This window comes from Acartia tonsa, chromosome 3 (assembly GCF_053477335.1).
Source record: "Acartia tonsa isolate MP-2025a chromosome 3, ASM5347733v1, whole genome shotgun sequence".
Lineage (NCBI taxonomy): Eukaryota > Metazoa > Arthropoda > Copepoda > Calanoida > Acartiidae > Acartia > Acartia tonsa.
In genome coordinates this window covers 53,164,003-53,179,871 of record NC_137262.1, presented here as the reverse complement: position 1 = coordinate 53,179,871, position 15,869 = coordinate 53,164,003, and the positions used below count along the sequence as shown (strand labels likewise).

Genomic DNA, 15,869 nt, shown 5'->3' with positions numbered 1-15,869 from the left:
TTTAAAGGAATATAAGTCCCTAATCCAACAAAGATGTATTGTTCGTATTTGAAAAAAATTTGCTTACCCGCTAAATTTGTCGTTTAGAATTGCAGCTTCTCTGAAAGCTGTTTGAAAATAATAAAAAAAAAATATTATCGAAATGTAAGTAGTTGTTTTTGTTTATCTGTCTCTGTGTTGGTAGTTACAAAAAATCCCTTTTTTGTATTATTTAAATTTCAGAATTATCTAGTTTTTGAAGTAAAAGAATATATAGACTGAGCATGAGCTGTATGTAATTCTATCCACGTGGCGGGGACCCTGTCCCGATTTTGTATTGGGTCTATTAATTTTAATTAAATTAGCTAATAGTGTCGGAATTATAAACACAGCCAAGTCCTCCTACAAGAACAAAAAGTAATTTGCTAGCATAAAAAGGTCTCCAACACTTGGGGCAGGTAGTTGTTTGGATTATATATATCTAAAATTATTCATTTAATATCTAACAATTTTATTCTTGTTTAGTATTGTTTTCCAAGGAAGGAGAGAGATGTCGTTTACTTGATTACAACTGTCTTGCGATCTATAGGCAAAACATTCACTTTTACCTTTTTTGGCTTTTAGTTTTTTTGGTCTGTTTAAATTGTTAATTCTCCAACATACATAGATAAACAATTATTTCATGCATAAGTAGCGCTGCAATATTTATGTAATGAATCAAAGCATATTTTAGCTTAACAAAGATCAAATTACAAAAAAAAATACACTAAAACCATACCGAGACCTAAGTCAAGTTTCCCTAAAATGAAGAATTTAATCAGTTCAGTCAAAAATCATAACGGAAAAAAACCTTGAAAAATATACTTTATCTTTAAAATTTTCTTGTGTAAATATGTTGACTAAAATGAATATTTGATTTTATTTATAAGAATGAAAAATCCATCGAAAAATTTGATAAAAATCATCGAAAATTTAGTTGAAAAAATAGACTATATTAACAGTTTTTTTAAAAGATGAAATGGTTTCCACATAATGGATACTGGTGGCCTCTCTACGTTCCAGAATGGTATCATCCCAGAGTATCTCAGCACTTTTTTGACCCGTACAGCTTTACCCACATCCTGCATGGCTTTATCTTCTATGCAATCTTTGGATGGTGGCTGCCTGTGGCCGCAGCAATTGATAATAACCATTGGATTTGGTATGAGGGGTCACTGCTTGCCCTTCTTCTCGAGTTCCTTATAGAAGTGGCAGAAAATTCAGAATATGTTATCGAACTTTACAGACAAAACAGTGGAACTTCTGAGCTGTACGATGGGGATTCCTGGCAAAATATTGTTGGTGATTTAATTTCTTCCACCTTTGGATATTATGTTGCTGCTCTTTCTGTTCATTATCAGGTACAATGTAGTAGAATATACATTGATATTATGACAGTGGAATTGTCGTCAATTTAGGTTGCTATTTATTGGTTGGTTCGTTCATTCATTAGGAGGGTAGGGGAAGAGAGAAAGGCGGTGGAGGGAGGGGATCGTTAATTAGCCAGCTAAAAGTTTCACTTTATAAAAGTACATAATAATCTGGTTTACGATCCAAGTAATAATAAATCAATTTTAGGTACCCTACTTTGTTGGCTTATGGACCTTGGTTTCTGAAATTGGTTTGCTACTCTACATGAGAGATTGTCTGCTTCTTTGCACGCTCTCATTATTATGGCCGTCACAGACAGTAAAAGACTGGCAAGCAGAAATAATACCACCTGAAGGGAAGATTTATAAACCACGATCATAAAAACTTATATATTGTATTTATATTGTTTAGAAAAAAAAACAAGTTTTCAATGAATAAATTGTTGTAAGTCATGATATAAATTTTTTTCTGAATTAAAACTCCCCAAGCCAATGAAGAAAATAAGAAATTGATGACTAATTTCTGACAAGATTAAGTGGGTAAGTTGCATTAAGCAATGCATTTGTTACATTAAATAAAAACATCCTGTGAAGGAACAAATCTATTTGTAATTTATTTATAACATTTTATCTAAATTATCTATATATTTATTAAAATATAAATATATTATGAATGCTTAAGTTTTGTGAACATATAGGTGCACAAGAATTTTATATAATTAAATTGTGTTTTGAATTATATATTTAAAAAACGGACTAAGCTAATATACAAACTATAATACTAGAATAGCTGCGCTTTTAAAGAATTTATTAGCATTTTCTGTATATAGGGGCTTCTTTATAACAATACGCAATTTAAGGGCAAAGCAAAACCCATAATGCAAGGGGTTAAAACATGTAGCTACACTGTTAAAAATTTTTTACAATCTGACTTTACAAATTTTCTTTCAATACTACTTTCAAGTGAAATAGTTCCCTGGATCTATTTTAAGCATCGATTTATAGGAGAACCATATCGACTCAGCTGTAAACAAGATCCTTCGTAACACACAGACAGACATCCGTTACTTTAAGAAATAATTGTTTATTTACACTGTACAATAGTTCAATGTTTTTTTTTACAGTGTTATATATTTGTATTCAGCAAAGTGTTATGTTTTGAATTTTAAATACTTCATTCCTTTATGAGCTTATATTGGAGTAAGTTTAGATTATCCTATTCCGGCTTCTATAACAGGTTATTTAGATTTTAAAAAGCTGAGTGGTTCTATAATTGATTCTGTACGTCCGTACCTAAAAATTAGTTATTGCTAGTTCAGGCATGTTAGAATTGTTCTATTAGTTTCAAACTTTGCATGATGATACCTGAAACATAATAGTTACTAGAATTTTGTTTCTTTGTTGATAACATTTACAGTTAATCAACACGAACTTGGCAAAACATAGTTTGTCTAAATTCTAAATTTTAAATGCAAAAAGCTATATAAATCTCTCTTTGATAAACAATTGTAAATGATTAAAAATCTATGACTAATATGTCTATTAACTGTAAATGTTTCTATTCCTACGGGTCAAACAAATTGAATTTACTCAGTCAGATTTTTAAACATTAACATTTACATTGAGCATTAGCTCTGCAATTTTAAACAATCAACTTTGGGGTGACAGGGATTTTTTTTGAGATTTTAGCGAAGTTTCAAAGCTATGATTAAAGATTAGACTGGTAATAGTAATCTAAGCAAGTTGTCATTGTCGTTTTTTAGTTGAAAAAGTTATTACTAAGTCTAAATGTATTCTTCTAATGTTCTTCTAATATTAACAAAATTATAATATTTATTCTGTAAGAAAATACTTTTTTAAAAAACTTTCATGAAAAAAAATGCCTCTACGTATTTCTTGAGGCCTAAATGGGCACATTATACTATAAGTAGACCTACACGCATTTTCCATATTAGTTTTCTAGGGTTGGACTCTTCCAAAAATAGTTATAAACCTTACCAGAACCTATGAAAAGCTACATTGTAAAATAGAACTATATCGCTTCAGCAGATAGCAAGTTCCTTTGGTACACTTTTATATGAGAATAGAGTATGTTCTTACGTTAAGAAATCAAAAATTTGAAGGATAACTTTAGATTTCATTGGTCTACAAAGTGCATCAGTTGTTGAGGCGTTAGAAAACACTGTAAACACAGGCGGAGGTTAAAAGATCATTCTTCATTATACAGGTGTTCCTCTTCAACAACAAAAGCTAGAAAAAGAATTTAATGATCATGTAATAAGTTATAAAGGGAAAAACAGGTTTTGAACTAAAGGGCAAATATTTTTCTTTGTCTTCTATTTTGTCAACTATTGTAACCTGTAACTTTTAATCCGCAACCATGGCTCAAAACGTAGCCCATCTGCTCGTCATCGGCCAGTTGATAGGTTCGAATCTCGTCCCGACACCGCGTCAAAACTATAGACATTAAAAATGGTTCCTGCTGCTGCTATTTCAGGATCGTGGCATAAATAGTCAGAGATGGGGGAATTGCCTTGGCCCATAAACAGGCACAACTTATTACAATACACAGTTAGGACAAAGGTCGTGCAATCAAAGGGTTGGTTGTCTGTTGGATGTTACTTAACCTAATATCCAACAGTGGGTGTTAGAGTATTGCATCCCATTACAAGCGGATTATGCCCTTGGGATATAAAGAAGATACCTGTTTTAGAAATTTATAAAAAAGCTAAATATTGTTGTTATAAATAAACACTTGAACGTTGATTATCTATTCTTCCCAGGCCTTTAGTGTCACAATTAACGTCATAACTTAAAAAATCATGTAATATTATTTGATTCTCTTTGTGGACTAGAGCTGAAAACGAAATGGGAAATATTTCCCGGATTTTTTTCTCTGGATGTTTTCCTAAAAGTGCCTTTATGAGCACAGAACTTCCCTACCCCATTCCCTTTATTACATAAAGGTAAGGGGAGTAATTTTTTTAATGTTTATATTTTACTTAAGATCATGTGATTAGTTTAGGTTCTATTTAGTACAGTGCAGTCCCGCAGTGTAGACCCTACAGGGGTAGGGCCACACATATCCGTTCAGAAAAGAAAACACTACCTTTCCTTATCCACATTTATTTCATTTAAAGATATAGTTTTCTGTGCTCGTTAGGCAATTAAAGGAAAAATTTCTTTTACATTTGTCTAGAAAGGAAATCTCAATTACTTATTAGAGACTAAGCTGTATTACGCGTAGTTTAGAATTTGAACGTTAGATGTCTCAAAACTATTTATACATTCACATATTATACGGAGCAAAAAAAAAATATTCTTTAAATACAAATTTTTTTTCATACATTATAAAAAAATACTGTTTTGAAAACTAAGCTCTAATATGTTATCAATTAATTTTAAAGTATGAAATAATTATAAAATTTTAGAACAATAATATTTAATATTTGTTTGATAGTAAATTGAGTCATGCTGGCATTGATATGAAGGTGCGCTAAATTCTATGCCTAGGCCATTAGAATTTAGCAGCTTTCATATGCATGAAATGTGTCCTCAGATAAACTAGACATAAGGCAACAAAACCTGTCAGTCTGACCCTCAGCCTAGGAGGTCAGGCGTAATATTTGTAACTGGTCTTTTGATCAGTATTGAACATAGAAATTAGTAAACTAATAGTTATTTATCGCAGATATTAAAATAAAAAAATTATGATTGGCCCGATGCCCGGGCTTACAAATCTAGTATTAATTTTATGATTTTTATTTTAATATTCGTGTAAAATTGTTTGTAATACGCTGCTATGCATTGATTCGATTGTCTTGTTGTCTGAAATGGATTTGGACTTCTGATCTTATGACCCTTAATTTCTTAATAACCCATCTTGGTACATAAGAAATAAGATATCTTAGAAACTTTTTTTTATTACAATAAATATTAATCTAAATTGTACATTAATAGAAAAAAGATAAGAAAACTATCATATAAATCAATTTAAGACCTAAAAATTGAATTAGTTAAATCATTTGAAATATAAGATGATTGAAATAATGATAAAAATATGTTAATGGTTTTTAACAGGAAAAAGTTTATTAGCCCAAAGGCGACTAAAATGACACAATACAATCTGTCCCGATCTTGTATTACTTTTGCGGAACATGATTTCAGTTACGTCATATTTTTCTTTCCCGAAAAAGGGAAGGGGGGAAGAAAATCTCTTCAAAAGAGATGGGGAAAACCCCCTTTTCTCCCATCTCTTTTTTCTTCCCCCCTTTCCTTTTTTTCTTTCCCCCTTCCCTTTTTCGGGAAAGAAAAATATGACGTAACTGAAATCATGTTCCGCAAAAGTAATACAAAATCGGGACAGATTATATTGTGTCGACTAAAATTAGAAAAAAATATTAAAGTTGTAAAACTAATTTTTTTAAATTTTCAGAAATATATGTAGACAAACAATTTAAAAAAAAACTTATCTACTTTATTTAATAGGAGTGTATGAAAGTATTTTAAGCATTTAATCCTTAAAGTCCTTGAAAAAATCCCAATCTTAAATAATAAACCAAAATCACACTTATGGTACCTATTAGAATTCACTTAGAATGTACAATTACATTCTCGTTTCATTTGGGTGCAAAAAGTCATAAAACAATTATTAACATCAGACTCTATTGTATATTTTGTATATAAGTATATTGTATATAAGTAATGATTTTTGTTGTGATTGGTCTAATAAATGATACAAATGTTCTAATTCTCACCCAACAAAAAAGTGACTCTTCTAAGTTAGATCCTTAAAATATTTTCAGACAATTTAATCACATTACAAAATCATCAAGGCACATTCTAAAATTATACTGTGATATGTATGTATTTAATGGCTCTAACAATCGACCATTAAGCCTATAAGAAGATTGCAAGAACCGCAAAATCATTTTAACGCCCTTTTATTGGTGGAGGTTATAAAAATACATAGAGAACTTTGTGTATCATATTATCCATATTAATCGACCTATACATAACCAATATGATAACGTACATCTTGCTTATCTATAAACTAATCTGGTTGATAACTTTTCAACATATTAAACGTTTTTCTTCTAGTTATTGGTTTGCAAAAATTAATAGAAGACTAAGTTTTTAAATTCAACAAAGATTAAAATTCGAAATTTAAAACTATATTGACCACAGGACGCATGCATACCTTGCTATGTTTAAAACATATATAGATATTACCCCGTCCCGGATTTGAAAAATTTTGTTAAAATTTTTGCCCCCAGCCAAAATATGGTTGATTTATGCATAAAAATGACCCATGCAAAATATTTTTTCTGTAATGCAAAAATTGCGACGGTACAAGCACTGCAAAGTTTTTTAAATCTGCAAAAAACCTTGTTTTTATGGCTTTTTTGGGGCTTTTGTACCATCCCAATTTTAAAGATTTTTACAAAATTTCAATTCAAGTGTGTTGATATATACCTGAAATTTAACAAAAAAAATGGGGGCAGTCTCAATTATAACATATGAAGGTGTAGCAAGTAATCTTCCAAATACAAAATTGTCAAATTGCATACATATATAATAGGATTGGGCCGGATACTTTTTTGGACGGATACTGGATATCTGGCTGATTTATAATGCTGGATATCCGGCATCTGGCCAGATATCTAGCAAATATCCGGCAATTTGGCCGGATATCTGGTTATTCGGCTGGATATCCGGTATCCGGCCAAAAAAGTATCCCGCCTACCTCTATTATATAAGTATGAAATTTGTTTGATACACAAAACTATCCCTTCTGTAGATTAAACTTAGTTGTTTAAACGTTTATAAATTTAAATTAATAAACCAACCAATCAAAATTCAATAAAATTCTCAAAAGTTGTTAACCTAATGAATTAGAAAAACAATTATAAAACTTTGGGGACAAGTGAAATAAACAGTCCAATATCCCCTCCCTCTCTGAATTATACCAGAGTGTACCAAAAGTCTAATAATAACTAGGGAGGCAGAGCACAAAGGGCTGTTAATTACACTAGTCCCCGAAGTTTTAAAAACTTTTTCATTTGTTTGCTTAACAATTTTTTAGATTGTTTGAAATTTTAATCGGTTTAATAAGACGTTCTAACCACCTATTGTAATCAACAGAAAGGTTAAGTTTGTGTATAATCATATGGTATACACGTCCATTTATCAGCCATTGTCTTCTCTATCTAGATCCCTGTACCCAAAGTCTTATAATAACGGAACACTTTCATTTTTATTACATAACAAGAAATAACATGTTATTCAAGAATCTAAAGGGATAAGCCAATGTCTAATGAATTGATGTACATCCCCAATAATGATATAAAATATTGTGCCTTCTGTAGATTAAAACTAGAAGTTGAAACTTTTAAACACTCAACTTAATAAATCAATCAAATAAAATTTACTGAATTTACCCAATGTTTTAACCCAAATGTAAGAAAACACCGTTATAACACTTTGGGGACTAATTTAATAAACAGCTCAATGTCCCCTCCCTCCCTGAACTATACAAGAGTGTATCACAAGTCTAATAATAACTAGGGAGGGAGGGGACATTGGGCTGTTTAATACACTAGTCCTGGAAGGTTTATAATAACATTTTTTTTTTATTTCTTGGCTCAACAACTTTGGAGACTTTTATTGAATTTTAATTGGTTGGTTCATTAGGTTTAGTGATCAAACGTTTTAACCACTATGTAATCAACAAAAAAGGGTCAGTTTGTTTATCATCATGGGATATACAAATAAATTTAAAAGCCATTGTCTTATCCCTCTAGATTCCTGTACCTAAAGTCTTATAATAACTTGAACACTTTTTTATTACATAACAAGAAATAACATGTTACTGGAGGGATCTAAGGGATAAAACTATGGCTAATGAACTGATTTACATCCCCATTAATAATACACAAAATTAACCCTTCTGTAGATAAAAAAATAATTGGTAGAAACGATTGAACACTCAAATTAATAAACCAATCCATCAAAATTTATTGAAAGTCCCCAAAGCTATTAAGTCAACGAATAAGAAAAGGTTATTTTCAAACTTTTGGGACTAGTGTATTAAACGGCCTATTTGTCCATCTATTTCTGATACTTATTAAATGCAAATCTTTTCTATAATATGAGTCTGAACGAACTCCGAGGTTAGCTCTTTTATTTAATCTAAAGAAGTTGAAATTTTTTGATTGAAAACTTTGGTTGATGATTCCTGTAACAATAAGGGTTTAGAAAGTGTAGCAACTCTGCAATCGGTACTTCTGCTTTATAGCTTTCGTTTTTGATATATTGAAGACGTAAGTTTAATGCAAATTATTGCCAGTTTCCCAAGTGCCAAGTCGAGCACATACCCCCCCCCCCATCTCCCGACCTTGAAAAAAGGAAGGGGATACTTTCTAGTTTGTTTCTTAATTATAAAAGGTCAGGTTAGAATAGTTTATATTGGGTACCAGGGACCCTTGCAAGTTAATATAAGGAGGGAGGGGTTGTCAGTGCTTAAAAGACACTTTTAGGGAAAGCACCGAACATCTTTTATAAGCTAAGACATCTTTTTCCATTAATTCAATACAAAATTAACAGAGATAAACAATGAATAATGACACATAAAAAGATAACGTTAAAAATTATCTAATTTTCACAAGAAGAGCTCTCTGTAGAACTTTCTAGCGGTAACGCTCCTAAAGGACTCTTGGGCATCTTAGAGAAGGGTCGATCCTCTAATTTTATTTAAGTGGTAATAACTGAAACATTACCTGGATCTATCAGAAACTTTACTGTAAAGAAGAAACAATTGCATACATATATAATAGGGTTGGGCCGATACTTTTTTGGCTGGATACCAGATATCCGGTTGATTTCTAATGACAGATAATCGTCATATGGCAAATTACCGGATATCTGGCCGAATAAAAGAACATCGGCCGAATAACCGGAAATCTGGCCGGATAACCGGATATCCGGCCAAATAACCGGATATCCGGTCGAATAACTGGATATTCGGCCAAATAACATATATCTGCCGGATATCCTGCATTATAAATCAGCCAGATATCCAGTATCCGTCCAAAAAAGTATCCGGCCCAATCCTATATTATATGTATGCAATTTGACAATTTTGTATTTGGAAGATTACTTGCTACACCTTCATATGTTATAATTGAGACTGCCCCCATTTTTTTTGTTAAATTTCAGGTATATATCAACACACTTGAATTGAAATTTTGTAAAAATCTTTAAAATTGGGATGGTACAAAAGCCCCAAAAAAGCCATAAAAACAAGGTTTTTTGCAGATTTAAAAAACTTTGCAGTGCTTGTACCGTCGCAATTTTTGCATTACAGAAAAAATATTTTGCATGGGTCATTTTTATGCATAAATCAACCATATTTTGGCTGGGGGCAAAAATTTTAACAAAATTTTTCAAATCCGGGACGGGGTAATAGATATACTAATAAAAAATATCAAATCCTAATCTCTATTTTCTATAGCTTCCATTGGCCTCAAAAAAGGCCCTGAATTTTGCATGATATGAAATTATTATTGATACCAATCCTTACACTCTATAAAAAAAAACAAAATATTATGAAAAATATAATTACAATAGTTAATTTTTAATTTTAAAGAGAGTCTTAAAAGTTTTATAGTAATTTGTTTTCCACCATTGTTATATTTAAATTATCATGTAAATAAAAAAAAACATTTCTGTCTGTGTCTATGTTTGTATGTAGAAAAATATTGCTTAGCCAAAAAGGTTTTACAATTTTTATTTGTTTCTAACCACTTCTCCTCTAAGATGCTGTTAAAGGTCTCTGGGGGGATGTAGCCGCTCTTTGTAATAAAATTTTTTGATTCTTATGATACACTTTACACTGTGTAAAAAAGGTATTTGTCATGATGTGTAGGCAAAGTTTTATGATGCTATAAAGAACACCAAAGATTTGTGATTTTATATCTATCTTTTAAGAGTAAAAATTAACACAAATCAAACAAGGATGACAACATCCATAAGACTGAAGAATGAAGTGTTCTGTACTGTTTATATTTATGAAACACAATTTTCAAAAATGAAATAATTTTACCTCATTTTGAAGTGGTCTTCTTCATGATTAAGTTAATTATAAAAGTAGGGAAAAATATATTTTAAATATTGCATCCGGTATGAAAAAAAAACTATTTATTATCATGATAATTATTGGACAATTTACCAATAATTTTAATGTATAAGACAATGGAAGATAATTTGATGCACATTCCCAATTATGATAAACAGTATTATCGCTTCTATAGATTAAGATTATTGGTTAATTTAGTGTCCTGCCTCCCTGAAAATTTACATACCTAAACAGGAGATAACATATTGAATAGAGTTAAAATTTAAGTTATTCTATTGTAAAATAATCAGCAATGATTGAATCAGTTACTAAATACTTGAAATTCATACTTCCCAAGTTCACTAAATTATGATTGATTTGTATATTGGGATAACTACATAAGGAATTTACTTTTATGTCATCGGCTGGTATTTAAGAAAGACAACTGAATTTGTAAGTACAGATTTCTCATTTCAATTGGTCCGTCGCCGATATGTCGATAATGCTTTAGAATTTCTGTTTAAAAATACAAATTACTGGGTTGATATTAGAGAATGTTGACTATATTCCTGGCCTCTCTTATGTAACTCACTTATTCTGTCTGAAATGCTATACAATGTTATTTAATCTGCTGCTATTTTTAATAGAAAGCTGAAATTTGCATTTGTAATGAAGTCAAAACTGCAAATTTAGCCTTCCATAACTTAATAGTAAAGTTATTGTTGTTTACCCATATCCATTGTTAAACCTACTTGTTCACTTTTGGAGAAATCTTAAGAAATACACACAAATCAAGCATAAATTGAATTCATGCATATAAAACTGAAATCTTTAATCTTTATTTTGATAATAAAATTTGATACTGCTAATTAACGTTGGAAAAATTCATAATGTCATTCTTGATTAGGGGGTGTTTTTGCCATCTAAACCGGCCCTCTGACAGGTTTAATTTAGATAATATTGGCTGAAATGTATAAACAATACACCTCCAATGTATTTATTTATTCTTGAAGTCATCTCGAAGCACAGCTTCTAACTAAACCGTAGGGGTGGCCATTAGAGGTTATATAGACACGTTCTTCCTTTCAGTGCAAAATTTGTAATATCATCATAGGTATCGATACAGAAAAACGGCTATTTACACTACAGTGCCTAGCAAATATTTTTTTTTAATTAGATGAAAATTTAGGTAATCGTGTGAGTATTTTAAACTAGATTAGGTAGTTTATAAACAGTATAGGGTAGCCCCACAGGGTAAGGAACCACTGCAGGTTCTCAGTCCCGCTAAGTTAGGACCTCCGCATGGTGTAGTATTAAACAAAGATGACAAAACTAGGTTCAATGCGTCCCTGGAATCGGTAAGTTGACATAAAATTTAATTAGTTTATGTCAACTTTATAATATTTCTTATGTGGTTATGTAATCGACTTATTATTAGCTGAGTATAAATGCCTAGTATCAATGTTGTACCCAAATGACAAAATAAATATCGCATAATAGTATCTAAGGCATTAATGATTATTCTATTAATTTTAGCTCTATTACAGAGCACTGCCTTTATATAGATTAACCATATATAGGGTTGAGTTGGTCAGTATTTAGGGAGGGTGAAGCTTTTAAATTCTTTTAAGGGTAAATGCTAAGTTTTCAGAGAAAAAATTTAAATATTCACTTCAAAAGAGGATCGATCATTGAGTAGCACATAAAATGAAACTTTTTACTAAACATTGTGCTAAAGTTAGATTGAGGTATACAACATTTAAATTTGAATAAATAATAAATTTATACATCAAAATCTACCTATATAGACAAATGTTAGCAGACGGATTTTTGATATTATACGTAAAGCATCTCTATAATCAAATCTGTAAATGAAAGGAAATCATTTTGCAGTTCCCTATATTTAAGTAATTTTGCAACAAATGTATGTACAATTTTATTAAGTTCTGGCACTCTAAAAGTGTTGATGTTCGTTTGTACTTCCTTCTAATTATTTTATAGCTTTGCCTATATAATTGTTGTCATTCTTGTTTTCCTATATATTTTCTTAAATATGTAAATGTGCGTTTCTACAAGTTCAAACACAATACCATATACGGTCATGATGGTCATTGTATATGTAATCAGATTTAATAATATATAATCTAAGCACTTGCAGTTATATGTTTATACAAATCAACTTATAGATTTTAATACAAAATTAATGTTTCACAGAATAAGCGTAATTGATAAATTGTCGGCTTGATATCGGGGAGGTGTCGGGTTCGTGTCAGAGCCATCCCGCGTAAATATGGCTGCTATTATATAGGGCCAGTATTAATAAGCGAAGGGGGAATTCATTGGCCCATAAACAGATGAACTTCATAACTTAACTAAGACTTACAGACAAGAGTCGTGCAATCAAAGAGTTGGTTGTTTATCTGTCTAATTAACTGGCTAACGACCAACGTACCTTGAAAACCTAACCTTTTATACTTTACTTCCCTCGCTCTGTCTGTTAAATTTATTTTGTTATCTGTATCGTGTAAACATTTTGAATCACATACACACACGTGTAATAATTATTCTTCACATAGGATCAGGAAAGTTCAAGAGGTGGGTGAAGGGATGTTTCACCAGCCCCCCCCCCCCCCCGCAAAAAAGGCTTGGAAGTCCTATTTTCTTGAAAAGAATACTTTTTTTTAAATCAATCAAATTCAGGTGCCTATGAATCCATTAGAATTCCGGACATATTCCAATTGAATAACAATATACTTTTTAAAAACAAAAATTAATCAAATATGATGAGAATAGAAAAGCTGAGCCTAAAAATCAATGAATGAAATACTTTTATATAGATCAATTAAGTTATCTATTACAACGTTCGAACAAACGGACTCTAATTTTATGTGGGAAAGCTTCATTTTGAAACTTGGCATGAAAAATCTTCTAATTTGTGAGTGCATTTGTTTAATTACAAAGGTTATATTGGGGTTAAATCAACCCATTAGAAATCACACTGTTATATCTTATAGGTCAAGGAGACTTTGAAATTAACAAATCTAATCCTATTGGGAATGGGTGGGGGTAAAAAATGCACACATACCCCCCCCCCCCTTCCCCTAAATATTTGTTGCCTCTCATTTTCATTATGTGAAGACTAGCGGCTACGCCTTCTAGAGGCCTCTAGGGGCACTTGAGGAGGAGAGAGTCGAATTTAATAATTCAATTTCTTATTTTAGATTTTAAAAGAAAATGTAAAAAAAATTTTTTTTGGGGGGGGCGAAATTTTTTTTTTTGTGGGGGGGATACCCCCCCTCATTTTTAATTTTAGTTAAAAAATTTTTTTCGGGGGGGGGGATTTTTTATTTTTTTGGGGGGTTGGGGGTGTCCCACCCCCCAAGAAAATAGATATAAACCTTCCCGGGACCTATGAGAAGCTACCCTGTTAAGGAGAACCCGATCGGTTCAGCGGTTAGCGAGATCCTTCGGTACAAACATACAAACACACAGACACACAAACACACAGACACACAAACATCCTGTTACTTTATTATAAGGATACAGCTACAGATGTTATTGACTTTTAAAGTTGCATAAATATGCAACTTTTTTTGGATCTATCAATCCTGTCGGCCACAAAAGCTAATCAAAATCAAAGTATATTAGTAATAGAAATACTAAATTAAATTCTTAATGTCATTTTTGGCCTCAAAATCAAAGTAATATTATCAATGCACTTATGTAAGAAGCTGCGCTCCTAAAAATTAGGTTAAACCTTTAAAATTGTTTCATTCTACTTTTTTTCAATTTCCATTATATAACCTCGTAAATTCCTTATTTAAATTTGGTAAGCCTGCAATAAAAAAGCTGTCAAACCAAAATGGTTTCTATGGCCAATAAATACAATTAAGTAACAGTACAATTTCAATTAATAGTGAATAGCTATTGTTATTGATATGACTGAGAAAAAACGTCTCTAGAAACAACATCAATTTTACAAAATTTACACACAAAACTATTATAGTGTTTCCGTTTTAAGCAAATTATCAGGAATTTAACCAAAGCAACTTAAATTTATTAAAACTAAGAATCTTACAATGCCTTATAATAAGCCAGAATAGTGTTTTTATAGGGATAAAAGTTGCTCTTTTAATTTCTTTTTTTGAATATAAAATATACATGAACTGAATATTTGCTATATTTCTTGTGTTTTTTAGTAAGAATATGAGAATACTGTAACTTTCGCAGATGGAAAAACATTGAGTAAAAGCTAAAAACTAATAAAACTTAATTCATTCAATCTTTTACCTTCTCTTTTTATGTCTTCTCTCCATAAAATTGATAACTATAGCACAGTTTGTTTAGGGATCTTAAGGGATAAGACAATGGATGATAGATTGATATTATTCATATTCTATTATGATAAACAATATTACCCTTCTGTCTAGATTAAAACTAATATTAGACATTGCGAGTTTGTAAAAATCGTAATAAAAGTATCCAAAAAATTTTTAAGCCAACGTATAAGACAGCCTGTTTTTAACTTTTAGTACCAGTTTATATTACAGTTAAATGTCTCTAGCCACACCTGAGCATTAAATATATTAAAAATCACTTATTATTTTTCCCAATCAGCTTAAAGATTTGCCTTCAGCCTTTAGAGACTGTTCAAAGAAGAAATGGAACTGCCGGCCCATCCCTTTAATTTCATACTTTAACATTATACCAGAGAATACGCTCCTAGAGGCCTCTAGGGGTACCTGAGAAGGGGAGGGTGTTGTTAACCTCCCAAAAATAGTTATAAACTTTCGCTAGACCTACAAGAAGCTACACTGTAAAGGAGAACAATATCGGTTCAGCAGTTAGCAAGATCCTTTGCTACAGATACAAAAGCTTACTACTTTATATAATAGGATTAAGAGAACTCTTAAAAAATCCTTATTCCTGCACAATGGAAGTTATATTACTTACTCGGAAACTATATGAGCTATCAAGACAAACTAAAGGAAAAGTAGCTCATAATAAAAATGTCACGAAATGAATAACTTTCCTAATAACTGTAGAATTATTAACTGTATTCTTAAAAATGTGTCAAAGACACAATTCTAGTAAATACAATTTGATTTTTGAAATTTAAATATACGATTTAATTATGGTACACCTTTAGAACTAGGAAAAGTATGAAACATAAAGTCCCACTAACAACGTATGTATCCAAAAAGATAGACCTAAAAACTAAATATAGTATGAAAATTGTATATAATAGAAAATAATTTGCATATTATAAATTAATTTTTCGGATAGGAAATGTATTGAAATATTTTTTTCTGTAATTCTTATTATTAATTTAAAGAGGATAATCTAAACACAATATTTTCCATAAT

The 15,869-nt window shown here is 30.9% G+C and overlaps 1 protein-coding gene across 1 annotated transcript; it reads left to right on the top strand.

Moving 5' to 3' along the window:
* The first annotated feature begins 946 nt into the window (after positions 1 to 946).
* LOC145314578 (UPF0314 protein BBta_0150-like) lies at positions 947 to 1,953 on the top strand. The gene is made up of 2 exons (XM_080154558.1): positions 947 to 1,379; positions 1,597 to 1,953. The coding sequence occupies exons 1-2, from the start codon at positions 993 to 995 to the stop codon at positions 1,768 to 1,770; spliced, it is 561 nt and encodes a 186-aa protein (XP_080010684.1). The 5' UTR covers positions 947 to 992; the 3' UTR covers positions 1,771 to 1,953.
* Positions 1,954 to 15,869: the final 13,916 nt, after the last annotated feature.